This window comes from Thermobia domestica, chromosome 11 (assembly GCF_964235325.1).
Source record: "Thermobia domestica chromosome 11, izTheDome1.hap1.1, whole genome shotgun sequence".
In the NCBI taxonomy this organism is placed as follows: Eukaryota; Metazoa; Arthropoda; class Insecta; order Zygentoma; family Lepismatidae; genus Thermobia; species Thermobia domestica.
The window spans coordinates 30,652,768-30,669,995 of record NC_137464.1 but is presented as its reverse complement, the minus strand read 5'-3'; the positions used below and the strand labels follow the sequence as shown (position 1 = coordinate 30,669,995).

General features: G+C 37.5%; 1 protein-coding gene across 1 annotated transcript; it reads right to left on the bottom strand.

Moving 5' to 3' along the window:
- Positions 1-620: 620 nt before the first annotated feature.
- Positions 621-2,021, bottom strand: LOC145665100 (uncharacterized). The gene has a single exon (XM_081732373.1). The coding sequence runs from the start codon at positions 2,019-2,021 to the stop codon at positions 621-623; it is 1,401 nt and encodes a 466-aa protein (XP_081588499.1).
- Between the last annotated feature and the right edge of the window lie 15,207 nt (positions 2,022-17,228).

The window sequence follows — 17,228 nt, the reverse complement described above, 5'->3', positions numbered from 1 at the left end:
AAATAGAAATTAATGAAAAAGTGCGTATTTTATAGTACTTTTTTGGTAAACCAATGTTTATAAGACTATATCTCGGAAACGAGATAACGTGAAATAATTTCCTGTGCACGATATGTAGATGCATCCATTAGCTGTAAGTTGTGAAAAGTTCAGTTTTCATCACTTGATACTTTTTGTGTAATTAAAATAAATGTATGACGCTCTGATCTCCTTTATCGAGGTAGGTAGAGAAACGTACTAAAAACAGTTCGAAAATTTGGTACTCCAGTGTTCCAAATATTTGAAGCTTTTAATGAAAAAGGGTTTAGTTGGTAGAGTATTTATTTTTTAAAACAGAATGTTTGTACGAACATATTCTGTGCGTTAAGCGGAGAGCCATGTTGCAACCCAACCTTTAAATTCCCCGCGCTTATATAAAGAAAAAGCATACAGTAATTGGAAATGCGGCAACGCTGTATAGGTCATCTCGTGCTGTGTTGTCGCGTTAAGCAAAATTGCAGCGCGGAGCCTACTTCATAAGAATGTATCTTAAAAATAATAACAATGGATGAACGTATCTCAATTAACATCGAAATAAAACGTTGAAGTAACACATCCAAAAATATATTTATCTACTTACCTCATTCGCTTTCATCACTTGTTGACTCATCGCTGCTGCTGCTGCTGCTATCTTCCTGGACACTTACTAACAATGGCTCCATTTGTATCTCAAGATAGTGAGCTCTATCAGTATACAGTTTTTCCAGCTTACGAACATGTTCTACTGCATTCTTCCAAACATCAGAAGGCACACTCTGCAGAGAATCGATGCACAATTGCAAGACATCAGCTATTTTGAAAGTTTTGTTTTCTGCCGCAACTTTATTCTTGACGAATGCCCAAATAAGTTCAATTGCGTTAAATTCACAATGTGCAACGGGCAACCACAAAAGTTTGATTTCTTTATCAGGTATAGTACGTAATATACTATCCAGAAGTAGTTCCCTCCGTTTAAAGTACGGTCTAGCATATTCAAGTAAACCAGCCTTTGTAAGGTCATCAAATGACGAAGCATTTGGCGGAACGCGAATATCATTATTTTGAAGCCATTCAATGATATCGGCCTTTTTCCAGCTCATGGATGGGTTTCTCGTTTCTGGATTTATCATGGTGTGATATGGAGCTTGGTCAATGATAATGGCTGATTTTGTCGGAAGGCTGTTAACATTTTTTCTAAACCATTCCTCATAATGTTTGGCATTCATTTCTGAATGATAATCTGAACCCCCTTTCTGTCCAATAAAGCATAGCTTTGCATCTTCCAGAAACCCATCTTCGTTTCCAATGTGACACATAATCACTCTTTTCCCAGCTCCGGGTGGTGTTCGAATTCCACCTTTCCACCCATTAACTTGTTGCACTGTCCCCCTATGATAATCGAATGCTTCAGTTGAAGTATCCGGCATTATCTGCTCTTGCCATCCGTACTTTTTCGAATGGTTTGCTCCACACCATGACTCGTCCGTGTAATATATAGTCCATCCATTATTACGCAAAAACGTAATTTCTCGTAAGAAGGAATCCCTCTGCCTGCTACCCTGGAACTCTCCATTAAAACTTGTTTTTTTGTTAAATTTTCTGTATTTAAACCCGATTTTCTTCATATGCCGCCAAAGAAATGTCTCGCTCATATCCGGAAAATCACTCACATCGGTTTTCAATTTTTCCAAAACGCGCCTTACCGTGGGGAATTCTCGAACCGCATAAAAATCATGCACTTTTCGCCTAATTACCCCTTGCATAAACTCATCCAATATATATTTTTCTGGCCTACCGGAACTTTTCCTTGGAGAAGAAACCTCTCCACTTTCGCGGTGTTCTTTTGTAACGCGTTTCACAGTTCGCTCACTCACACCAAGACATTCGGCCGTACGCTTCACTGGTTGAAATACACAATTGTTTAGACCCTGCTCTCTCTCTACATCAAAATAAGCTCGGGCTTTAATAATCATTGCCTTCTCGGAACTTCGCAAATGATGCATGACAATAACATGTAATAAAACAAAACGAATCACTAACACTAATAGATGAATCAAACGATAGACACTTTTTCAGTAACACACCTCTCTCGCACTGCCCAGCTACCACGATTAAAACTCAGAGTTCGAATGTTGTGTATATACGTATTCAACGGGGTTTGCATCACGTTGAGTCTGATCTTTGTATATATGCATGCATATATATGCGACATTTAAAAAATAAAGGGAAAAAGAAATGTAACCTTAGCAACCACGTGTTCACCCCGGTTCTACAATTAATTCCTCTGCCAAATAGAGAAACAAGTGTCTTTTGTTTTCTTTCAACGACGTGTACGTGACGGGGGCTGTTTTTGCGTCTTATCATCTATTGTAAATCATATCGCACTGATTACGTTTTCAACACTCCCTCGGTTCATAGGTGTCTAAAACTTCCATACATCATATATGTTTATTGCAGTGAGACGGGCGAACGAGCGTTTGTATTTTTCCTGAGTAGCCTATTTCTCGTGCTTTTTTATTGAAAAAAAAATATCGAAATTTCTTCTACGGACAGTGGTATTACAGAAAGAGAAAGAATAGTCGTTGAGCCAGGAGGTTTCATGGTTTCATCTCTGTGGACTTGGTGTACTATACGTTTTCTGATTCAACACAATACCAGAATGACTTTTATCCATGATACTGTCAGTTACAGGGTAGCTATTGTCCGCCATATTGGAAAATGGCCGCTAATATTGCAATTTTTGAGACCATTTGTTAACAAGGGGGTTGCATGATTACATCTCTGTGGACTTGGTGTACTATACATTTTTTGATGCTACACAATACCAGAATGGCTTTTATCCATGATACTGTCAGTTACAGGGTAGCTAATGGCCACCATATTGGAAAATGGCCGCTAATATTACAATTTTTGAGACCATTTGTTAACAAGGAAGTTGCATGATTACAGCTCTGTGGACTTGGTGTACTATACATTTTTTGATGCTACACAATACCAGAATGGCTTTTAACCATGATACTGTCAGTTACAGGGTAGCTAATGGCCACCATATTGGAAAATGTCCGCTAATATTGCAATTTTTGAGACCATTTGTTAACAAGGGGGTTGCATGATTACATCTCTGTGGACTTGGTGTACTATACATTTTTTGATGCTACACAATACCAGAATGGCTTTTATCCATGATACTGTCAGTTACAGGGTAGCTAATGGCCACCATATTGGAAAATGGCCGCTAATATTACAATTTTTGAGACCATTTGTTAACAAGGAAGTTGCATGATTACAGCTCTGTGGACTTGGTGTACTATACATTTTTTGATGCTACACAATACCAGAATGGCTTTTAACCATGATACTGTCAGTTACAGAGTAGCTAATGACCGCCATATTGGAAAATGACCGCTAATATTACATTTATTTTACTTTTTCCTTGTTGATAGTTACTCAAATTAACGGAATAAAATTAACAAAAGTTATTGATCTTTAAATGTTCTGAAAATAATATTTAAAAAAAAAAACAAATAAAGACACACAGGGAACAAAAGGTACAACGAAGTTCAGCAAAAGACCTGCAGCAGTTGAAAGATATTATTTAAACTCTGATATGAGAGCAGCATTTCTTCACATGGTTCGTGAAAGAACAAGCTGCAATTCTTCTTCAGGACAATCTGTGCTACATCCAGATCTTTCTTTGCCTAGGATCCAAAAGGATGAACGTGATGTTTCAGCGTTACAAAACCTGATTATACCAATGAATGGATAAATCCGTTTGAAGAAATAGATATGATCAGTTTATCTACTGGAGCTGTGCCAACTCCAGAAATTGTCAAAGACATGGTCACAGCACATGAAGTAGGCCAAAAAGCTTATGAAAAATTCAAGAAATATCATTTGTCTGAAGACTCAAAGCCAGAAGAATTTTTCAAGCCTCTCAAGAAGCAGAAGCTGAAGACGTTCTCTGATTTGAAAAAGAAAGAGAGTGTGAAGAATAATACAGAGTTCGTTTTCAAGGCGGAAAGAAATTTTTTTGCTCAGATGGCAATCATTCCTAGCCGAAGAGAGTTGGACATGAGAAGCGTTTTCTCGTACCCTCTGGGACCTCTTCCATGGTCTTTCGCTACTCCTGATGGTTCGATTCGAAAAACTGCTAAGTCCAAACTGGTGGAAATCCTGACCAAAGACTTTGCAACTGATGGGCAAATTCCCAGTGACGTTGTTAACATCTTTGATGGAATGTGCCTTGTTCAAAAGCTGCCACAGGGACTACAAACATTTGGCGAAGTAGCTGACAAGCTCTTTTCGAGAATATTACAAGAATCCGTATCTTCTCAGACAATTCACGTAGTCTTTCATACGTACAGACAAGTGTCTATAAAAAGTTGCGAACGAAAACATCGAGCTGTCGGTGATTCTATAAAAGTGAAACATATAACTGCTGCCCATTCAGTCCGTAAATGGAAGCAGTTTTTATCTGATGACGAGAACAAAAAAAGAACTTATACGTTTCATTTGTAAAGAGTGGCAGGGCGAGCAGTATCTCAATCAGCTGAATACACGAGATATGCATGTTACTTGTGAAGAAAAGTGCCATAAAATTACAAGCAAACTGGCACAAGAAACTCCTGAGTTGACATGTTTCCAAGAAGAGGCGGATACCCGACTTCTTCTTCACGTACAACATCTCTTCTTTCGGGATTTAGAAAGATAATTATTAACTCCGTTGACACAGATGCTGCTGTTATTACACTATTTGCTATAGAACAACAGTTGAAAAAGTACAAGGGATCAATATTTCTAAAATGTGGATCTAGTGACAGAGTAAAGTACTACAACATGAGTGAGATGAATGCTTTTCTAGGTCAAGAAGTGTGTAAAGCATTGCCCGGACTTCATCCATTTACTGGGTGCGATGCAGTAAGTGCATTTGCAGGCAAGGGGAAATCTGCAGCCTACAAGATAATGACTCAAAATTCTAGACTCAGAACCGCTTTAAGTATTCTTGGAACTCAAGCTGAAATACCAGAGAAAACAAAGAAACAGCTTGAGTTCTTTGTTTGCCAGCTGTACTCTAGACAGCAAAAGTTCACTGACATCAATGAATTGCGTTACAGCATATTTTCTGCTAAAAAGGGGTCTGTTGAACCTCATAGCCTTCCTCCATGTCGGAACACGCTCTATCAACATATAAGAAGAGCAAACTACCAAGCCCTCGTTTGGAAGAAATGTCTACAAGCTGATCCAGAGCTTCCATCCCCCGTGGACCATGGCTGGATTTCTACAACGGACAGTGAGGGAAGATCTTGTCTGGGAGTACAATGGATGGACTGTTCTCGTGCCCCTGAAGGTGTTTTGGAACTGATGTCATGTTCTTGCCCAAGAAAATGTGCCATGCCTTCATATGTGTGCCTTTCCAACAGCCTCAGATCTTCAGACATGTGAAAATATAGACCTGTTCCAACTATGAAAAAGTAACTGATTTCGACGCTGGACCGTCATCTGATGACGACAGCAGTGAAGATGAAGACTAACATGAATAATTTTTGAAGGAACTTATTAGTACAAATATTAAATACTTCAGAAATATGTATCTCGGTAAAATATTTCCAAAGAAAATAACAAATGTTACAATTTAAAACAAGGCCGTTTCTCCTTTAATCGCAAATATCTCCTAATCGATTGGTTCTAGTAAAAAATATTAAAGAATATAATATGTGCAAAATTTTATCCTCTTCAATTTCATTCCTCTTCATTTCCTCGATAAGAGGAACCGTTTATGATATAAATGCGCAAAACCTTGTAAATGTAGAGACATGGCAGCCATTTTTTCAATATGGCGGCTTTAAGCTACCACAAATTTCAGGGTATCATCATTTGATGAACTCCTTGGACCACTGTGAGTACAAAAAGGTACATATCATCAAGTCCTTAGAGATGAAACCAAAAACCTATTTTTTGGATTCTGGCTCAACGACTAGAAGAAGTAAGATTTTGAGCAACAATGAAATTGCAGAACTGATTAATGACTCTGTCTCAGATGGTTATGAGCTATTATTCTCTGTTCAGTGGCGTATCCGGGAATAAACAAGATGGTAACTCTGTTTCAAGTGAACCTGAGTTTGCGCCGGAAAAAAAAAAACGCGTCGTTCCTATTCGAAGGCAGATTCTGATGTAGCTTGGAGCGATAAAATTTAAGTCAATGCAAAACATCTGTTAAATGGTGTCCCGGGAATTGATCAAAATGCTTAGCTATCTACAGAGTATTCCCCCATATAAAGTGTTTCAGCTGTTTTTACCGATAAAGTTTTATAGTTGCAAAAGAAAAGAATCAATACGCAAAATATTAGATTAAGAAAATGAAAAATTACTAAAACAAAAATCTTTGTTTTCTAAGTGAAAGCATATTACTTCAATTGAAAACAAGAATTTTTTTACACTAATTATTCACATGTACCTTGTACGGAAGCCAGCTTTACGCGATTTTTACAAATTAATTACGCAATAGCTATTAATATGTCTGTCAAATGGTGGGAGAAGCTGCTTTTTCTGCTGTTTGACTTATCAGTTGTCAATGCTCATACACTGTACAGGAAGAAAGCAGGAAAACATCACACCTGCTGCACTGAGCAGGCATTGAAGTACAGGGACCATCCCAGTTTTCACCTGGTGGAAGGCTGGTAGCAAGGGACCATTACCCGTACAGAGTTCCCTTAATATCCTCAAATCCTAATAGAGCAGGACAAAGGTGATGTAAAATGTGTAGCATCCGCAAGATAAATGGAAGTTTAAAAAAAAAAAAAATACTAGCGTTTATTGTTTGATATATGAAGTTGGACTTCGCGTGGAAAAGTGCTTCGAAATGTACTGGGACTTCTAGAACTGAAAAGAGATTTTCTAAGAAGTGTAAGCTCAATATTACATGTCAACTAAGACTGTACCATATAATAAGCTTTGTGAGTGTATGTGTTTCTGTGTAAGTGTATTTCGTACTGTGTGCAGTAAGAGAAAAAACTGACGACAAGTAACAAATTTTCGACGACGATCATATGCAATCCAAATAAGATAAGCGGTTCGTTTTTCTAATTTTAAACAATTGGTATGTTTACTGTGTATCCTGTTAATTTCTAAGAAATTGGTTAAAACTCTGTGGAGATATGACATTTTTAAAAAATACCTCTAAAAAGTGCCGGACAGTGTGCTTGACAAGTTTAAATACCCGTCGGGCTGAGAGTAACGCGCCAGGAAAATCTGGCAACGTAGCACTCCGTATAAACTGCGATAGCGAAGGGCGCAAAGCAGAGAAAATCATAATATCATATCTGTCATTATTTATCTTTTAAAATAAATCGAAACAGTTTGGTTGAAAAAGGTACTTTAAGATCTTTCCAAAAGTTTTTTTCAGATTGATGATACACCGCAGCAATTCAGAGATAATGAAGTCTCACTTTTTACTGAATAACAAGAAAATTACAAAGTGTTGAGTAATGAAATTTTCAGAACTTACAGGTAATAGATGTACCTACATATCGTGCACAGGAAATTATTTCACGTTATCTCGTTTCCGAGATATAGTCTTATAAACATTGGTTTACCAAAAAAGTACTATAAAATACGCACTTTTTCATTAATTTCTATTTTTTTCTCGCTACACAGTACAAAGAAAATTGTTATGCTTTAAGTGTTGAAAAGATAACATTCCAACAATTCCAACGAGGTACGACAATGCAATATAAGTTTTGAGTGAACGTCAGGGGAGTACCGCGAAGTCAGGGGCCTATCTTTATGAAATGGATTTTCATCAAACGTAAATAACTTTTGTCGCTGACTGTACCAGTAACTATAATTTAAGGCCAAAAAATATAGGCGTGTGTATTAGATTTGATTTGAAATAATGTGACTTTTGGTTTTCAGAACTGGCGCCTAGGTCAGAAGAAAATATTTACAGTCCTGTTTATATTTCCGGAGATACTGAATCATTGTAAATAAACAAATGTTTTGTTTTTTTTTCTTTTATTTTCTGTTCACTGTCATTACCGTTGTTTAACTGGTTATGAACTATCGTAAAAGATTTTTTTTCACGCCACATTAGTTCGCTTTCATCACTAATGTAGCATGATTGAAGTATTAAATACGATACACTAAAAAAAAAGAAAAAAAAGTTGGAACCTCTGACAAGACTGGAAAAGTTCGTAACGAACCGGTGCGGAAGAAAATGGATCCTTGAAGTAAACCAATGTCTGCCACAAAAACGAAAACTATAATATTTTTACGTTAGTTTGAACTGTTATATTAGCTGTTGATGTACTGTGGCTTGATCATTACGTGTTTTTCAGTAACGTTTCTTGCACGCGGTCGTTGAATCTAACTTTAAAATGTAACGGGTCCTGTGTTAATGACTGGTAGCCTGAGGGTTTGTTTAAAAAAAAAAAATCCGGAATTCTCTTTGCAATAATAATAATAAATAGAGGGAGAATGAACAAAGAGAGAAGTCGGTTACTACAGTTGGCCAAGAGACTGTATATTTGGGATTGTCTCGCCTCTAAATAGTTTTTTTCAAAGTGCTTTATCGTATCAAAACGCATATTTGATCCTATTTAAAGAGCTCTGTATTTTGTTACGAAAATTCTGCCTCATCTGCAGGCCCGTATCCAGGGGGTCTAGGGGGGCCGGGCCCTCCTGAATTTTTGCTGGCCCCCCTAAAATTTCACGGTAGGCTTGCAAATGAACTATAATATGGTTGGATCAGGACCCCCAACTTGAACCGATCCCCCCTACATTTTTGGGCTGGCTGCGGGCTGCTCATCTGGTCTTCGTGGACAACACCATCAGTTATGAACGGTCATTATTAAGATTTCATTACTTTTTTTTCTTCTAGAAAAGAGGAACTCTTTCTATATCCTCTTTGTTATTATCATTTCTCTCTTGTTTGGAAGGAGAGACAGAGAGAAAAGGAAAGAAAGAAAGGAGAAGATAGTCTATACTCTTTATCAAAGAAAGAAAGAAAGGAAAAATGTAGAAAGGGAAGGACAGATCAAGTTTTTTGTTGGCAAAACTGAAAATAATGATTGTTTTAAACAAGATCCTCTCTCATGCTTTCTTTCACATTATTATTATTATTATTATTATTATTATTATTATTATTATTATTATTATTATTATTATTATTATTATATTCTATTATATTATATTATATTAGTTTTTATTAGAGTCTTAGCTGCATCTGTCCATCTTGTTGGGAGAAAGTAAAGTTTAGTTAATTTTAAACAATTTTCCAGACTTGAGTGCACATAAGTGGGGTAATATTCGCCTCTAAAATGATAATTTTACTGCGAAAATGTCTATAGCAAAAATCAAAAACAAACAAAAAAAGTTTCATGAGCTCGAAGTGCACGCGTCAATTTTAATTAAAATTCAATTGATATTTTGATGGTGAAATTATCTAAGAAAAACAAGTACCCTGAGTCTCCCTATCATTAATACAGGTTCCAATAGTTTTTTTTACAGTTAGGATTAACCACTAAGAGTTTTTTAAACTTCAAAGTATTTCAAAGATTTACGAACTTTAAAATAAACCACAGGTTTCCAGACTTTAATGTATTCCAGTGATTTCCAGACTTTAAACTATTCCAAAGATTTCCAAACTTTAAAGTATTCCAAATATTTCCAAACTTTACAATATTTCAAAGATTTCCAAACTTTAAAATATACCAAAGGCTTCCAAACTTTACAATATTTCAAATATTTCCAAACTTTAAAGTATACCAAAGGCTTCCAAACTTTACAATATTTCAAAGATTTCCAAACTTTAAAGTATACCAAAGGCTTCCAAACTTTACAATATTTCAAAGATTTCCAAACTTGAAAGTTTTCTGAAGATTTCCAAACATTAAAATATTTGAAAGATTTGCAAGCTAAAAAATAAATAATGTGCCTTGATAGATTAATTATGCCATGATCTCGTAGACATCTTGAATATGGATGTCTGCATTATGACATTTTATAAAAACTATTCATTATTCTATTACTATCAATAAAATCTAATTCAGTTCCACGTTAAAATCTCTACTTATCTGCCCCAGTTCCCTCCGAAATGTTATTGGTCTCAAAGAAAAGAAAGAAGAAAAACATAAATGGATAATCTGGAAGTATTTCCGGACTATGTCTGACTACCATATTTTACCGAAGGTCCACAACGTGACACACTTACGTATAGGTTTAGAAGAGCATTGTTGCTGCTGTTAAAAGGTGTTTTGTGCAAGTATGCAAAGTGGTATGAAAATTAAAATTGAAATGTAACGTTTCATAAATAGTGAGTGAGACATCCTTCCCAACATATTGTACGTATGAATAGTGCATAGAATGTACTGATACAATCTCTCTCGAATTGATTTTAACTTTCTATTAAAGGCTTTATGTAATGTGTTATCTGAAGTTCAGATCCTTCATTTCCAAGTAAGTGATCCGTGACAACACCATCATTTACTGCTCCTATACTCAGTAAATTATACGAAGAAAACAAGGAGCAGCCAGCTACCTGGGATTGATCAAATACAGTAGTGATGGGCAAACACAAGAACATCTATTGCGGGATCATTGGCCTTGTAGATACACTATTCGTGGATCGGTTATTATACTCATACGCTGCCAAGAATTGTTTGATTCCGCTCATTTACCTCACCATTTCCCCTCATTTTCTTCACCTGTTACCTCTGTGCCTTCTACGACCGTAAAAGTCTGTTCCTACGTCATACATAAACTAATTAGAAATTACTGGTCTAGATTTAAAGACAGTGACGGCGCCAGTGGGGCAAGGGGCGGGTTACATTTGCCCCTCCAAGACATGTATTGTGATGTAGATCAATATAAAATTATTCGTTTCGATATTCACAATAATAGCTGCCCTCCCCCCACAAAAAATCTCTGCCCCTTCACTTACCTCATCCAAGAAATTAAAGTTGTTTATAGGTCTACACCTTCTGGATGACACACAATTTATGTTTAAATTATAAAACTGCCATGGGAGACCCGGGTTCGATTCCCGGTGGGAGCTCATGTGGTTCGGATTCCACGTTAATCAGTAGGTCCCGTCTCATATAGCCTTGCTCGTGAAAGGGACGTTGAACTCAAAATCAACTCAACTTCAGCGACACAGCTCATGAGGCTGAGTGACACAGGTTGAGAAAGCCTGCCATTGATAAAGGAACGTGCTCGCATATAGTCAATTTTAAGTGGAAAATGCCTGTCTCTCTGCATGATGCACCACGTAGCAATCGATTCATAGAATACAACATTACTAAACGGAAGCAGCTTACCCATACGTTGTTGTGTATAACGCACAAACTTTCACTTCTTGTTAACACTGCTGCATCGCATAATCTTCTCAGACTCTTAAGGAAAATTCAGGTTATTGCTCTCCTTGGAAGCACACTTTTATGTAATAATATTCATACGTACGTTGGAAAGGATGACTCACTCACTGTTTATGAAATGGTACCTTTCGATTTCAACTAGCATATGAAACGCAGAAAAACGCATTTGCAGAATAGTTCATTTATCAACGCGGTTTATAGCTTATATATATATATATATATATATATATATATATATATATATATATATATATATATATATATATATATATATATATATATATATAAACTTCCTTTGTTTGAACAATAGCTAAGAATAAAAGTGAAAGGTACGAAATAACGGGATACCACTTGCGGTAATATACTTATAAATATCGCCTTGGCATACTATTCAAATATTAGCTCTACATACCAGCAAATTCAGAATTATTTTAAGACAAGGTAGCAGATCGATGATTCGAGCTGGGTGCGAAGAAAATGAAATGGAATGAAATTCACGCGATTATGTTGTATAGACTAAAGGAAAGGAACGATTAATGGATGAATATGATTGATTGTGAAGTAATTGGCGGAATGAGAATGTGGAAGGAAACGGGAGAACCTATGGATACAATCTTGAGTTGAGTTGATTTTGGGTTTAACGTCCCGTTCAGCAGCGAGGCTATATGAGACGTGGACCTACTGATTAACGTGGAATCCGAACCATATGAGTTCCTGCCGGGATCCGAACCCGGGTCTCCCACGCCAAATGGATACAATGTTGTAGACCACAAATTTACATGGACTGGAATCGAACCAGGGACTATTCGAATCAAACATGAGCACTCTATCACTGAACTATCGCTCATGTTAGGGATTTAGAATATTTCGAAATATCTACCCATCGAAGTTTGCAAACACAGACATACCATTTATGAAAAATAGTGTTGATTGATATATTAGGTTATTGCGATAGAAATGTCCAGTTTTGACTGAAATGTCCAGAACCAATTGATGGATCAAGGTCACAAGTATGACATCAAGAAACTCAGTACATGTTCAGAAAACATACTAGGGTGCCCAGTCAGTCAGGAGGCATTTTGCTGAACACGATCATCAGAAAGTGTATCGTAGAGATCATCAATTGCGAGTGATCTTTTACGAATTCTTTTACGGGACATTCTGCAGAACCAGCCGCGAAAAATGTCAACACTGTATTAGGGTCAGAGGTGGTGAGTAAATGCATCATACGTCATTGGTTTGTGAAATTTCATGCCGATGACATTACATTAAAAATCGAGTACCTCGGACATCGACGAACAGCAAGCTCTGAGGAGTTCCTCTGGAACATCTTGAAAGCAGACTCTCGGGAAAGAATTCATACAATTGCAAACAAGTTAGGCATATACTAGCAGTGGCGGATCCAGGATATGATCAAGGGAAGGGCTAAACCATATTTTGCCGTTTTATCCAGTGTAAAGCAGGATTCAAGCTCATTTTATCCAGTGTATATCTGAGCTTCAAGGGGGGGCTATAGCCCCTGTAGCCCCCCCTTGGATCCGCCCATGTATACTAGTATGTCACTGTTCTTCGGCAGTCCCGGTCAATCGGTAAAGTGAAAAAGTTGGACTAATACATAAGTCGATACCAGCCAACAAGAATTCCCATCTAGATATGTGCAGTTCTCTGAGTATCTTGAATAATCTGGAAGGTTTTCTGCATCGGATTTTGATACTTTTGATTAAAAATGGATCTGCTACAACAGTCGTTACCGTTCAGAACAATGGATCATGATAATCGTGAAGGAAGTTTTCCGAAACCAACTCTCCTTTGCAGATGATGTTGTTAGTGTCATTTTGGGCCATTGGGTGGAGGGACTGATCAATCCGTTAGTGCGAAACCATCACTGCGAATCGTTATACTATTGAATTCAGGAGCGTCATTTCAGACTTTGCTTAAGGGGGGCAAGAGCACTGTCGACATAAGATTTTCATGTTTTGTACTAGTATATTAATAGATAATCGATTACAGTATATGTATTCCTCAAACTCTTGGGGGGGCAATTGCCCCCTCCTGCCCCCCTTAAATGACGCCCCTGATTGAATTCCGTGAAATATATCGCAAACTTGTCCTCAAGCATCCACCAACGATCAACGAACATGGTATCCTGGTTAGACAAATGTCGCTCAAAAGACTCTCTATGAGTGACAGTATTAAACTCTTCCTACCCACCGTATACTTCCGACTACTACCTCTTCCGACATCTTGATCGCTTCTTGACACCGAAGAAGCTTTCTGCTGACAGGGCGGAGCAGGCCTGTAGCCAGCCCAAAAATGTAGGGGGGAGGCGGCTGAAGTTAGGGGGGCCCGATCCAACCATATTACAGTTCATCACCATATTATATTTCATTTGCCAGCCTACCGTGAAAATTTTAGGGGGGCCAGTCAAAATTTAGGGGGGGCTGGATACGGGCCTGGGGCGGAGCAACGTGCGATTAATAACTTTTTCGCATCATAGCCTAAATATTTTATTTTGCCATGAAATCCAGATGTCGTTGAGCGGTGCCGAGAGTGTATGAACAACCAAGAAAAAATACTAGCGTGTGTAAACCATACCTTTATATTTTGCCTGCAGTTTCAGAAAAATACTGGTATGTAAAAGTCACATCTTTAATTTTTTGTCTACAGTTTCAGAAAAGAAAATATGTTGACGTGCTTAATCCGGAAGTAGTCTAGCAAAAATTTGTAAGTCTTCGTTGCGTGAAACACTGCTTTTAGACTTGCATAGATTTTATTTTAGCACAAACGTTCTCCGTAGTAAAGAGATAATAACTACTCCCTCTTAACTGAATGACAGGTACGGTTAACCCCAAAACAATGATACATGCCACAAGCACATACAGGGTGTTAATGGCACATCGTGACACATAAACTTAGAAGATGATTTCTTATATCTAGTAAATAAGGGTCGAAAAACATATCTTTTCAGAGATATAAACCGCCGATAACGTTCTTAAAACACCCTGGCTTGGAAATTATGGAGGCTATCGCAAGCAGTTCAAAGAAAACAGGAACTGGTATGCGCTAAGTATCCACGTTTCACAATCCTCTGGTATCCACGCAACGGGTACTCAACTAAAGTGTGGGACACAGTTGGTGGCGTGCGGACGAGGCGAATGAAACGATGGCTGTGACGCAATGCTGCCGTGTGGTAAAGGGGATGTAGCTAAGAAGACGCACTAGGACTCAAGCAGATGATAGATATGTTTTCTTCTGTAGTAATACCGTAATTCCCTCATTTGCTAACAGCGTTTTAAAGCATACTCGTAGCGCCGCTTTCAAACAACATAAACACTATCCCATGGTATAACACTTAAAATTGTATCTCCGTATCTCAATTTACTTGGGATAGTGGGTATTGTGAGTACCGTGGAATTGTAAAATATTCATACTTACCTAGAGCACAAACTAGCTTCTTTGTAATTCTTTGAACTACTTGCATAATTTTCAAGCCAGGCTGTTTTAAAACGTCATGTTTTCCCATTTACGGCGGTTTATAACTCTAAAAGAAGGGTTTTTCTACCCATGCTTATTGGAACCTTTCTCTTTCGCTTGATATAAGGGATCATCTAAATTTATGACACGGTTATTCATTAACACCTTGTATGTACTTAATAAGTGCTGCTGTGTTGCCAGATGTACGTATTTCTTATTATTCGTCTGTATAAGCAGCACCGCACCCTTAATTTTGTATTTTCTGGAAAACCAGGCTTACAGACTACCTATTAGAACAGGCATGTGCCGGTTGGAACAGAGAATGGTCCAACCACAGAGGACTTATTGCTGTCGAGGGTCGTACCAGGCCATGTACAACATTTTCACAAGAACTGAATAGCCATATTCAACTGAGGAGTTTGATCAAGGATGTTATAAAATAGAGGATCTGTCCATGCAACAGAATCATGAAGCCATACGTGACAGCTTCGTCACACCTACTCTGCCCACTACGCGCCACTAAGATCGCAATGTTTCGAGCCAACAACCGGAAACCAGAGTAACCAATCAGACGTGCCGGCTCAGACGATGCTCGATTGTTTTTCGGCTTCATTGAGTTCACATGATGAAGATACGTATGGGCAGATCCTCTATTTTATAACATCCTTGAGTTTGATGCAATAAGGGCGTAAGTCCGAAACATGTAGTTGGAGAAAAACGATGGTGAAAATTTAAGTAGTGTTTTCTTCTTACATAAAACAATGTAATATGCAGCATTGTATTCCAATATTGAGTTTAAATTTTGACAGGAGGCTAAACAAGCGAGGTAAAAGCTACTTGTGCGTTTGATGTAAAAAGGGTGTAACTTTACTTACGCTCTTATTACATCAAACTCCTCAATTTATAAAATCGTTCGTCGTACACTAATATAACAGGAACATAAAAACTGTTACAACGGTGACCAAAGGGTATTTACTTACTAAAGAAAAAGCAGAAAAATCCTTATTTACCATTTTAGTGAAATACCTGACCAGTCTGCCAATGTTCGGTGGTGTACTCTTCACTGGATGATCCAACGCGGAGGATATTTTCAAGGCGGACACCAGTTATTCAAGAAAAAACTTTCAGCTCATTTAAGAGATTACGTAAGAAATTCATGGTTAATAATGAGTCAGGGAGGCCAGATTAAAGGGTTCAGTGGGCCGGCTGTTGCACATGGCTGCATTACTATAGAATATGATCTTAGAGTAGAAATTCAAAATTTTAATGAGATTGTAATTACAGTGAAACCTATGATCAACAGAATCATACATTACTTTAAAAAAAAATCGACACGAAACCCTAAAAGGGTTCGTTGGAAACAGATTTTAGCTTCATTTAACATGAAAAGGTTCATAATATATTACATTAACTACGGAATAGCAAGTCAAAGGGACACGCTGGAATATGCAATGACAGTTTTTCCTTTCGTGAAATGAAAGAAGAATCTCATTTCGTTTTCATGTTGGATATACGTATTTTATTAATACAGGTTTCATTATATTGAAGTATATAGAAAATTCATGGGGAAATAAAAATGTGGCATAAAGTACAGGTTTCGTTGAAGACAGGTTCAGATAAGGCTCCACTGCATATTGTACACGAATTCAGTATTCAGAATTATTGGGTATGTTATACACACATTCCCCTCGCTCCTAAGGCTAACTACTGTTACTGCGAAATGTTAAGTATGGTTAAGATTTTAATTTAACCTCCAAACAAGTTAGCGTATTGGTTCTTTGACATCTTGTTCAAATTCGCAAGTGCTCGCCAACTCAAAATTCTGCGGATTGTGCGGTGAGGCATCGACAGATTTACTACGGTCACTAAAGGCCAATTGTATTGCCAACGTGACGAGAGTTAGAAAGAACATGGAAAGCTATGCTATTGTCTTTGCTTTGCGGATTTTCATGCTGGCTTCATATGAAATTCCCACAACCTTACAAAAGCAGACTTAGGTTGAGTATTCACGTAATATTATTGGTTGACAAATAAAGAAAAGTTGTATATAAAATGTGATCCTTTATTTGAGGAATTTCTTTTTCTATTTATTTATTTAGTTATACATTCGCTTGTGTTACAGGTAATTATCATAATTATGTCTTCTGTATATTATCTAATAAAGCAATTGAAAGACTACTTACTGGCTATTGACGAGATCTGTGTATCTCGGATAGAGCTCAGATGTGAACAGTGGCGTAGCACACTTTTGCGCCCCCCCCCTGCAAAGTATAGAGAAGGGACCCTAGTTGTAAAGCCCACAGAAGTAAGATGAAGTTCTACTTCTTTAAATCTTTATTCATCGCAAGACTTCGGGGCCCACTATAC